Source organism: Anthonomus grandis, chromosome 19 (genome assembly GCF_022605725.1).
Source record: "Anthonomus grandis grandis chromosome 19, icAntGran1.3, whole genome shotgun sequence".
Taxonomy (NCBI): domain Eukaryota; kingdom Metazoa; phylum Arthropoda; class Insecta; order Coleoptera; family Curculionidae; genus Anthonomus; species Anthonomus grandis.
The window spans coordinates 9,643,632-9,656,253 of NC_065564.1; the positions used below are offsets into that span (position 1 = coordinate 9,643,632).

The 12,622-nt window shown below is 34.8% G+C and overlaps 2 protein-coding genes across 19 annotated transcripts in view; one reads left to right on the forward strand and one right to left on the reverse strand.

Moving 5' to 3' along the window:
- LOC126747529 (heat shock protein 70 A1-like) overlaps nt 1-12,622 on the forward strand; it is a 402,096-nt gene that overhangs the window by 377,317 nt on the left and 12,157 nt on the right. For 3 of the 15 annotated variants that reach the window (XM_050456242.1, XM_050456227.1, XM_050456226.1), the window contains exon 3: nt 7,591-8,314. The exons of 4 other annotated variants lie outside the window; for them this stretch is intronic. In XM_050456242.1, coding sequence (XP_050312199.1) covers nt 7,591-8,169 — 579 coding nt within the window. In that variant the 3' untranslated portion in view covers nt 8,170-8,314. 8 more of the 15 variants (XM_050456244.1, XM_050456225.1, XM_050456228.1 and 5 more) reach the window with 6 other exon arrangements.
- LOC126747527 (WASH complex subunit 2) overlaps nt 1-12,622 on the reverse strand; it is a 271,361-nt gene that overhangs the window by 191,076 nt on the left and 67,663 nt on the right. The gene's annotated exons all lie outside the window — the stretch shown is intronic.

Consider the following 12,622-nt stretch of genomic DNA (forward strand, 5'->3'; position numbering starts at 1 on the left):
TCTTCTACTTCCGCTAATAGTCAATGCCCAGTATAAGATTGAAGAATTAACGAATCCTTTGCTACCAGTGTACCAAGGAATTAGTTATATCATAACAAATTACCATAATGTATATTATCATGTTAATTTAACCAACATAAAAGACTGTCTAAACATTACAAAAACAACCCTTTTACAAACTAATATCACCCTCGGAAAAACTAATGTTACCCCTTACTTTCCCTTATAAAAGCTATTGATAACAAGAATTCATAATCTATTTGAACAAGTAAAATCAATAGAATCTTTTATTGAACATTATTCTACCCCTCAAAATAGAGTCAAAAGAGGATTATTTAATTTCATAGGTAAAACTCAAAAGTTTTTATTTGGCACTTTAGATGATAGCGACCAAGAACGTTATGATACGTATATAAAAACATTGCAAGATAACCAAAATACCTTGCATCATGACCTTTCCCTAACCCAGACAATCGTTAAAAACTTGACGAGAGACATAGACACCCAACTAAGCAATATTAAAAATAACCAAGAAGTATTATTGACCCAGGTCACTGACTTGAAACAAATGACCCAGTCTATAACCATAACTTCTTATTTTATTTTGCTACTTGACAATTTAGAAAACAACCTTCGTGTGCTACATGAAATCTATACGAACGTGCAAACCGCAATTAATTTCGCTGAGATAAATATAATGCATCACAGCATTTTTAAATATCAAGAGCTTAAAACGATTATCTTGAACATTGACCCTAAAAACCGGATACCTTTTGACAATATAATCAAATACTATAAAATTGCACATGCAGACGTAACAATTAAAGACAATTTAATTATATTTTACGTAGCCATTCCACTAATATCGGAAAAACCTTACATGCTTTATCATATATACCCAATTCCTGTAAATAATCAATTAATCACTATTAATAACCCCTATTTGTTAAAATCTAATAATAATTTCTATAATTTAAGAAAAACCTGCTTTAAAATAGAAGGCATGTTTTTATGCCCTAATAATTTGCTTAATCAAAACGAACCTTGCATTGTTCAAACTATTAACCTAACCAATCATTGCCCTATGATACCTATTAAGTACAAAGAGACGTCTGCTACACAGTTAAATGATAATTCAATCATAGTAATTCCGAGTTCTGAGAAGAACATCTATTTTGAATGTCCCAGTCAATACAGTATCGAAACTATAAGTAAACCAACCCTACTTATACCCTCAGATTGTAAAGTAAAAATAGATGATAAAATTTTTGACTCACAAAGACCAGAGACAATCAATCTAAGACTAAAACTTCCTTCAATTAATATCGATGAGCGATTAGTTCAAAATATCGAACCTTTAGACTTAAAAGAAGAAGATTTGGACAACGCTCAAAAATTGGTAGTTCATCCTTTACAGCACTTCGATAGTATAAATTCCGGATTATCGATTACTTTGTTAATTATCATTGTTATCATCCTTGCATTAGTAATAAGTATGTATTTCTATAAAAAATATAAAACAGAAACTGTAAAAGTGGACATAGAGTTGAAACCCCTCGAAAATCCCCAATTTTCTCAGACCTAAGGAAGGGAGGAATTATATGGCCACTTATGCTTAATATAAGTTTAGTTTAAGATAATTGTCACAGCTTATTCAGCATTTAGAAGTATATATATAGAGGATGTGAAAGAGGAGTAGTTAGTCATCTTAGCGCAGTCATAAAGTAAGCTTTGCAACATTGTAATATAAATTGTATTCTTGTGTTTAATAAATTAATTTTTTAAAAACACGAGTTGCGATTTATTAAATAAAATTGGTATCCAGACAGTGACGATGAAAATTCAGCTGCATGTGCGATAAAAACTATTGAACGTTTACGACGAAAAAATACGTCGAGTTATCCTTCTTTTCATATTGAACCACAAACTAAAATAACAATTGCACAAGACAAGTTTTTGTCGATTGACAAAAATAAAGTTGAATTAATAAAGAGGTTGTCTGCAGCCTTTCGATTTGAAGGATATTCGATCAAACAAGCTAGAGAAGACGCAGATGTTGTAATAATTAATGATATTAGTTTTATTACATCAATTAAATGTCAAAAATCTTGCAGTTTATTTTTTAAAAGCAGGATTACAAAATGTAAGTGACTGCTTATATTCATCAAATAGTTTCAACTTCTCAAATTACCGTTCAATTGTTGTATTCTTACACTGTTTCACTGGTTGCGATTCAACGTCTGCGTTTGCTGGAAAAGGAAAGAAGAAAACAGTCGAGTCGCTCATGAAAAATACAAATTTAGCTGAACTAGTACAGCCTTTTTATGGACAGAATTCTGATCCAAAGCTTATTGCTCGAAATGGCTGTGTATTGATTGCATCTATTTACAATTCAACTAAATCAACCTCATCTCTGGATGATTTGCGATTTCAGCGGTACCAGGTATTGACTGCAAAATCTACGTTTCAATTAGAAAAGTTACCTCCAACTGTTGGAGCAGCTAGCCAGCACTGTTTTAGAACGTATTATCAACTGCAAACCTGGCTGGGACATGAATTAAGCGCCACCAAATGGGGCTGATTGGAAGTAGTTGATGATACTTCTAAAATACTCGTGCCTCGCTTCACTGACATCGCAATCATACCTGAAGAGCTGTTGAAAAAAATCTCGTGTAATTGTAAAACAAGCTGCTCAACAAATAGATGCGGATGCCGCAAACACGGATTAAAATGCACGGCATTATGTGTAAAATGTCAGAATTCAGATAGTTGTTGTAACACTGAAAAAATTGTGGAAGATCTAAGTGATTCCGAGGATATTTCCTATGAATTAGAGCAGCCAAGTATTAATTTGGATCCAGAATGTGAAGAACAATTCAGTGATATTGAAGAAGAGTATGAAGATGAAGGAAGCACGGAATTCAATAAAAGTTCGGATGATGAGCAAGAAATTATGATTTTGTCTAAAAGAAAAAGATTGATGTAATTTTGTAATATTCCATAATGTAAGCTGTGATACGCTACATATAATAAAAATCTAGTTTCGTATAAAAATAATAAAATTTTCTTTTGTACTTTTTCCTGTAGAATTAAATTATGTCATTTTATAAAAATTCTAATTCGTTTTTTTAATTTTAGAAAAATTCAAACAAATTACTAAGAATAACTGTAAAATTTACAATGTTAAAAACGATTTTTGACTTTTTTGCATGTTTTTTTGTTAAAACTGACAAACTAATGATTTTTGCGAAAAATATTTTAAACAAAAGTTGTAGACAATTTGATTTTAAATAATTTTTGTTTCTTGTATTTTTTTCGAAAAACAATTATTTTCTATGAAAATCGAGAAAATACGTAAGAATGTGATTGTATTTACACGGTGTACAAAGCCCAACTGTGCCCAATTAAGTTTCCGGTAAAATAATGATACATAGTTTCTTTTGTATTTTTTTCCGTAGAATCGAATGGTGTAATCTGTTTTTTGATTTTTTAACTAATTTAAATAAATAATTAACAATTTCTAAAAATGTTATTGCTGTAAAAATCATTTTTGACTTTTTTTACATTTTTCGACGTTTTTTCAAATGGGAAGTATATAGTTTCTTTATTTCATAAGAAAGTACATGTGAAAACAAAAAAAATGAGCCCCGGATGAACCCTGTACCATGATTTTCTGAAGTACAATTTTCATTTAAAAAAAAACGTCTTTTTCCGAAAAAAACGCATATCTCCGAAAGTTTTTAATATTTCGATCTTAAAAAAATTGAGGTTATTTAAGACCTACAAAGGTATATTTTCACAAATTTTTACAAAGATTGAACTATTTTTGTGAAAATAAAAAATAAAAAAAATGAAAAAAACGAAAAAAAAACGGTTTTTCGCATTTATCTTGGCTATTTTGAGGTTATGTTCAAAAGTAACCTCTACAAAAATTATAGATTTTCTTATGATCTACAACTTTTCTATTGAACATTTTTCAATTGGACGTCAACTTTCGCCGGAAATTGCAAAATAATATTTTTCCACCCCTTTTCACTCCCCCCCCCCAAAACAACCCCCTACTATCCCATTGTTGAGTTTTCGTTTTTTTCACTCGTTATGAACCCCTCTACCAACTCCAACAGTCAGTTTCCGGATAGCAATTTGTGCATTTTTTGATTAAATTTGAGCTAATTTAATTCGCCTGGTCTATAGTCAGATTAACTGTACTAAAACATCAACGCGAAATATCCAGAGACAATTTTTTTTATCTTCAAATGCTACATTTGACTGTACTAAGATGGATAATTGATTGCCAAGAGCAGAGGCGAGGGTCTAGAAATTTCGCGGCGACGATGTTCCGTTTTCCGTCAGATAACGACAACGCAATCTCGATTGCTTTTATATATAAAATGTATACAGCTGTATACGGCTCTATAAGCTGTATACAGCGGCCAACAATGCAATTTTACACGCTAATAATTTTATTTGTATATACAGTATAAAGCATATGGTTTTCCTAGTTTTTATTACAGAAAAAACTTTGTCATTCGATTGATGCTACAAATATCAAGAAAATTTCATAAAAATATATTTATTAATAACATAAGTTATTTGAATAAGAAGACAATTATGTACATGAAACAAGAATAACAAAAAATTGTAATATATTATGTGTTTAAATGGAGCAATTTCTGCTATGTTTTATTTTATATGAGACATTCATAGTTTAGAACACATCTCTTTTGAAAAAAAAAAATACTTTAATTTATAATGAAGGCGGTTAAATCAAGAACCATGATTAAATTGTGATTTATTTAAAGCGGGTCTTGTGCTGAGTTTGGGACCTTTGCTCATAAATTATAAAACTGTATTTTCGAAAGTACTTCCTCATACAATTTTTTTTTTTAAATATTGTCACAAAATCCAGAAACATGTGCCTTGGAAGAAAGCAAGCAAAAAGTCATTGATTTTGAACTACAGGGTAGGAGAGACGTAAGAAAACAAATTATTTTGTGCGATTAATCTGATACACCTGTATTAATGCTAATAATAAAGAAATAAAAAAGGGTAAACTTAAAACCATATAAATGTAGATTAAATACTTGTTCATATTTATCTTATATTGAGAACAATAGAAAATACCAAAAATAAAGTACAAACCCCTAAAATGATGATTATTAAAATTTAAATTAGCTAAAGCCTGCATATCGATCCAACAGCGCCAACCTTCCCGATAATTCTAGACGAATTGCAGCGTGTTTGTTTTGATTTCATGCCAAATTAATTCTAGTTTTATGCGTGTTTGTTAATCGGATAAAGTATTACAGTATACAAAATACATATTACATAATTTTTTTACCTTGAGGGACGATTACTCAAAACCACACAAATAAGTGCTGGTTTTTGTATCAATTTATTTTAAATTGAGGTAATAACACCACATTTATGTACACAGCTATTCCTTATACTATTTAGACAGCACCTGGTGGTGCTATTTTGAGGTAAAAAAGACATTCAATACAAAAGTTGTGAAGCTCTATCGAAATGTGCATTTTTATGTCATTAAATTCTAAGCATTTGTTTATGCCAACATTTTTTTTTCAACATAATTTTGATTATTGCAGTTTACTGGGTATGCAAAGATTACTCTAAATATACTTGGACATTACATTAAAATTTCCGTGAGGTGTTTGAAATATTTTATTAATATTTTTTTAAGTCATTTTAAGTTTTTTTTTTTGGTTATTGCAAATATTTCTTCTGTGAAAAAGCGCGACTTATCCGTCATTTTATAATTGTGACTAAAATTAACTTAACAACTTTTTTACACCAAAAAAATCTAATACTATTTTTAAAATGATTCAATTACAGAAACAATACCATAGTTGGACATGATTACAGCATAAAAACAATATTTAAAAAATATCCTAACATTAAAAACGTTTAAACTTATTTCCTATGGCCTACTACTGACGTAAACAAAGACAATCACAATGAAAAATGCCGATCAATAACCCAGAAAATACCAAGCGTCATACACATTCTACGTTATTCTAGGCGCACGGCTTCTAGAGAATTCGCGTTAAAGCTGGTCTGATTGGCCAGCGTATATATACCTCCAGATCCGCGCCAATGGGAACAGAGTATAATCGAACGTGAAAGCAAGCAAAGCTAAACGCGCGAACTTACAAGCGATTTTAATACAGTGAGTGATTTTTTAAGTGATTTATTGTCAACACGAAAATGGTAAAAGCTCCAGCAATTGGTATCGATTTGGGCACCACATACTCCTGTGTGGGTGTCTGGCAGCACGGAAAAGTGGAAATTATCGCCAACGACCAGGGCAACCGCACAACACCCAGTTATGTTGCCTTCACCGATACAGAGCGATTAATTGGAGATGCCGCGAAGAACCAAGTGGCTATGAACCCTGCGAATACCGTCTTCGATGCCAAAAGATTGATTGGACGCAAATTTGACGACCCAAAAATCCAGCAGGACATGAAACATTGGCCCTTCAAAGTTGTCAGTGAAAGTGGCAAGCCGAAGATCGAAGTGGAGTATAAGGGCGAAAAGAAAAGGTTCGCTCCCGAGGAAATCAGTTCCATGGTCCTCACCAAGATGAAAGAAATCGCCGAAGCATATTTAGGACAACCCGTTAAAGATGCTGTTATTACTGTGCCAGCATACTTTAACGACTCTCAAAGACAAGCCACAAAAGATGCCGGTGTCATTGCTGGATTGAACGTTATGAGGATTATCAACGAACCGACTGCAGCCGCCTTAGCTTATGGTTTGGACAAGAATCTCAAGGGCGAAAAAAATGTTCTTATCTTTGACTTGGGCGGTGGTACCTTTGATGTCTCCATCTTAACCATCGACGAAGGTTCCCTGTTTGAAGTAAGAGCAACAGCTGGTGACACACATCTTGGAGGTGAAGATTTTGACAACAGACTGGTTAATCACCTGGCTGACGAATTTAAGAGGAAATTTAAAAAGGACCTTAAAACTAACCCTAGAGCCCTTCGAAGACTGAGAACAGCAGCTGAACGTGCCAAGAGAACCTTGTCATCAAGCACAGAAGCAACCATTGAAATTGATGCACTATTTGAGGGCATTGATTTCTATACAAAAGTCACTAGAGCAAGGTTTGAAGAGCTAAACGCAGATCTCTTTAGAGGAACGTTACAGCCAGTTGAAAAAGCTCTCCAAGATGCTAAGATGGATAAGGCGTCAATCCACGACATCGTTTTGGTTGGTGGTTCAACTAGAATTCCAAAAATCCAACAACTTCTACAGAACTTCTTCAATGGCAAACAGCTAAACCTAAGCATCAACCCAGATGAAGCTGTAGCATATGGTGCCGCAGTCCAAGGAGCAGTACTCAGCGGTGAAACTGACAGCAAGATCCAGGATGTACTTCTAGTAGATGTAGCTCCATTGTCCCTTGGTATCGAGACAGCTGGAGGAGTAATGACCAAAATTATTGAAAGAAATTCTCGAATCCCATGCAAACAAAGTCAGACATTTACCACCTATTCAGACAACCAGCCAGCTGTAACTATCCAAGTATTCGAAGGAGAAAGAGCTATGACCAAGGATAATAACCTCTTGGGCACCTTTGACTTAACAGGCATTCCACCAGCTCCTCGTGGAGTTCCCAAGATAGATGTCACCTTTGATATGGATGCCAATGGTATCCTTAATGTTTCTGCCAAAGACACCAGCTCAGGCAAAGAAAGAAACATCACTATAAAGAACGACAAAGGCAGACTATCACAAGCTGATATCGACAGGATGCTTTCAGAAGCAGAAAGGTACAAAGATGAAGACGAAAAGCAAAGACAAAAGGTGGCTTCCAGGAACCAGTTAGAGGCCTACATCTTCCAAGTGAAGCAAGCTGTAGAAGAAGTTGGGGACAAACTAAGCTCAGATGACAAAGCGACAGTACAAAGGGAATGTGAAGACGCACTAAAATGGCTGGACAGCAACAGCCTGGCCGATAAAGAAGAGTTTGAGGACAAACAAAAACAGCTCCAAAGGATATGCAGTCCGATCATGGCGAAATTGTATGGAGGCGGCGCTCAAAGTCAACCCGAGGCAGGAGGTATGCCCGGAAGCTGTGGACAACAAGCAGGAGGATTTGGTGGCTCCAGATCCGGACCGACAATAGAAGAAGTAGACTAAATTTTTTCTCATTAGTGCCATGTAAAAATCTCATTCTAAATCAGTATTAATAATATAGTCCTGGTAAAACTTTTAAGTTTGTGATATTAGTTGTTACATATTTATTTTTTGTTAATAAATTTTAGTAATTTCGTTAAAAAAAAAACTCTTTTATTTGGTCCATGAATACCCCAAGTAAATCCTACCATTTATTTATTCTAAGGCTTACTATATAAAGATCTAAATATTTTTATTTCGGCAATTTAAAGAAGACAAAACAAAAGGCTTCATCCATTTTCTGAAATAGACCAGGTACAACATGAACAAACGAAGAAAAACAACTAAGTCACGGTCTCATTTATTAACGTAAGTACGTAAACATTTATTATCGAATCGGCTAAAACTCTAAAACACCAAAATATGTGTATAAAATGTGATGTGTATTTTGTTATTTAGAGTTTTAGACCTGATGATCTCTAATAGAGGGAAACACGTGTCGTCCATAATAAATGCTTGTGAGACCGGTTCTTTTTTCTCAAAATAGATAAACCATAAAATAGATTTTTGGTAGGGAAAACTATAGTAGTTGTGCAGATTGTTACTACTTAGTATAGTCTCTATCTAGCATATAAAAGGGCCTAAATTGGAAAAAAACGGTCCCTGGTCTCATACTTAGAGAGTCGGTTGATAGAAATGTGTGCTGAAATTCTAGTTAATTACATTAAATATTTAAGTTATTTATTAATATTATGTTAGGTCAGTTAAGTATAAATTAAATCTTTTGTTATTCGATATATTCAAATGTGGTGCCATCAAGGTTTGTTATATTATGTTATATTATTAAAACCTCGATTATAACCTTGTTTCGAGGTTGTGTTATTGTTATAATGCGTCACAACCAAACTGTATTCAGAGGAATCAAGAATACAATAAATCAGTCTATTACCAAACCTTGTTATGGTCTTATTTCATACACCCTATGGTACCTACCTTGACGACGACGACAACGACGACGACATTGACGAACCGATACCGATAATAAAAACCGAGACAGACATTTCGCTCACAATGCCTCTGTCTACGTTAGAATTTTTCAATTTTGCAAGCAAAATTTTACCAAATGAGTTCGATGGTTCTGCCGATAAGCTGACGTCTTTTTTGAATGCGCTCACTCTTCTTAGGGCAAATGTTGAGACGCACGAAGTTAATGCCATCGCTTACGTCAAAACCAGAGTCATAGGTAGAGCTAGAAGTTTGGTAGGCAATAGCAACAGTCTCGACTTGATCCATGCAAAGCTAAAGGATGGCATCAAGCCCGAAAGCTCACAATCAGTGACAGCCAAGCCACTTAACTTAAAGCAGCGAAACGACTCAAAATACGCTACCGAAATAGAGGAACTATGTCAAAAGCTGAAGACAGCAACCGTTGAATTAAATTGACGAAACAGTGGGCTGCCAAGGCAGTTGTGCATATAGGTCTCCTGATGGACCCGTCATGACAGCATACGTTAGCGAGGGCGTACCGGAGCAACTGGCAGAGACATATACCACCAACATGACCATCAAAGCTCTGGTCACAAACGCAACTTCCGAAAAAGCAAAAATAATAATGGAAGCTGGAAATTTCCAGACTGTGCAGGAAGCGTTGACAAAATTCGCCAGTGTGAGTACTGAAGCCACCACCAGTACGGAATTCTACACACAAAGAAATAATTATCGGGGGGGACCTATAAGAAATAATGTTCGCAGAAGGGGTACTGAAAGATTTTCAAACCGACCCGATAATAATTATTATAACAACCGCTACAATGGAAATACGCAGAACAGCAACTAAAATCAAAATGGACGGCAAAATAACTACAATGACCGTCAATATAATAACCAAAGAAGAGGCAACCATAACAACAGGCGATCAACTCACCGAAAAGGACAAACAAATCGCTATATAAGGGCATATAACACCGAGATCGGTCAGGAAAACCCACAGGAACCCCCCTTTGGGGCACTTCTAAAATTTTTTAATATGGACCTAACACTGTCTAACTTTGTATCTACCCAAACAGAGATGACAGGCTACCAGAATGTCACGTTACTGGTCGACGCGGGAGCGGATATTTCACTGTTTAAAAGAAAAACGATAAATCAAGAACAGATCGTGGACAGATCCAAGGTTAGCCAAATAAAGGGGGTGACAGAAGGGCATACCAACTCTATAGGAACTACAACAACCAATATTTATATAGACAACTACAGTATCAGTCATAGCTTTCATATCGTGGGTAACGATTTTCCGATACCAGCAGATGGAATCTTGGGACGGGATTTTATCTCGAAATATCAATGTCGTCTAGACTATAGCAACTGGACTATGACAATAAAATCCAAAGAAGGATATATAACAATACCAATATATAATAGTCCAGAGGAAGACGTCTTGATAATTCCACCAAGATCTGAGGTTGTGAGGCAACTCAACTCACTTAAAAATCTAAAACAAGACTCTGTAGTTCAGAACGAGGAGATAGCCCTTGGAGTTTTTACCGACAGCACCATAGCATCTAGTTAATCACCCTTTGTAAGGATACTAAATACAAATTTCAACAGTGTTACCATCAGAAACCCAAAAATTAAATGCCAAAACTTATGTAATTACAACATTTTTCACATGTATAGCAAAAACAACAGTAACAAACAAGATAGAAATAAGCTGTTACTAAAGGAATTAAACACAGCCGACGCTGCAGATTTTGTAAAGAATGACCTCATAAACTTGTGTCAGGAATTTTCGGATATTTTTGCACTAGACACAGATACATTAACTACAAATAATTTTTATAAGCAAAAGCTAAGACTAGCAGATGCTACCCCTGTGTACATAAAAAACTACAGAACACCACATACCCAGATAGGGGAAATCAATTCCCAAGTAGACAAAATGTTAAAGGATAACATAATTGAGCCGTCTCAAGCAGAATACAATAGTCCAATACTGCTTGTTCCTAAAAAATCTAATGGCGAGAAAAAATGGCCACTTGTAATTGACTTTTTGCCGGATAAGTCGAAATATGACGCAATTCTTAAGTACCCTACACCACATTCAAGTGATGACGTCAGAAGGTTTACCAGTTTTTGCAACTACTATCGACGGTTTATACAAAATTTCGCTGAAATAACGGAACCCTTAAGGAAGCTTACAAAAAAGAATGCGCAGTTCCTATGGACTGAAGAATGCCAAAGGTCGTTCTAGAAACTGAAGCAAATGCTCATCGACCCACAAATCTTGAAATAGCCAGATTTTGAGAAGCCCTTTATTCTTACAACGGATGCGTCAAAAGAAGCCTGCGGGGCAGTTCTTTCTCAAAACTCAAAGGGTCAAGATCTCCCAATAGCATACGCTTCACGAAGCTTCACTAAAGGCGAAATTAATAAATTCGTCATAGAAAAAGAACTAGCTGCAATACATTGGGGAATTATCCATTTTCGACCCCACTTATATGGAAAAACCTTCTTAGTTAAATCTGACCATAGGCCGTTAGTTTACCTAGTCTCAATGAAAAATCCATCATCCAAACTTATGCGTATGAGACTAGACTTGAAAGAATATGATTTCGCAATAGAATACATTAAGGGAAGTGATAACGTGGTAGCAGACGCATTATCAAGAATTACTATTGAGGATCTCAAAAACATGACGTCAGACTGCCACAGAATTTTAGCAATCACCAGGTCGATGACACAGAAAAAACAAGTAGTCCTAGCTGACAATGCAGAAACCTCGGCAAAAACTCATGCTACAACAATTCAAGAAAATTGCAATAAAATAAAATTTGCAAATGATAATTACAATATATTTAAAATCCCATGAGTAAAATTCACGCTTAAGCCAGATTATCTAAGGATAATTGTGGAAAAATGGGGAAAAAATAAAATCAGCGCTGAAAGCAAAATATGTTTCACCAATGGCAATTTTTCTTTAGGAAAAACATTGTCTCAGTTTCAAATTTTGGCTCGTGAAAACAATTTGCAAAAATTAAAATTAAAAACAAATGATAAAATATTTGGCACGTGCTCATTAGACGATTTCAAATTAGTAGGACAAGATTGTTTAGACAACTTGGAAATATTTTTACATGGTGACACCAAAACAATTAATAACGACAAAGAAAAACAAGGAGTTATAGAGAAATTCCACAATGACCCACTTTGGCGCGTGACGTTGCAAGCTACGTAAAACACTGCAGAAAGTGTCAAATAAATAAAAGCAAAATCACCCATAAGGAACCCATGATCATTACACCAACTCCGCAACAGGCTTTCGACATAGTGTGCATAGACACAATTGGACCATTCACTAAGAGTGATAAAAACAATGTTTACGCTGTAACTATGCAGTGCGAGTTAACCAAATACCTCGTAGTCGTACCAGTGCCAAATAAAGAGGCATCAACTGTAGATGCCTACATTGCCTACATGC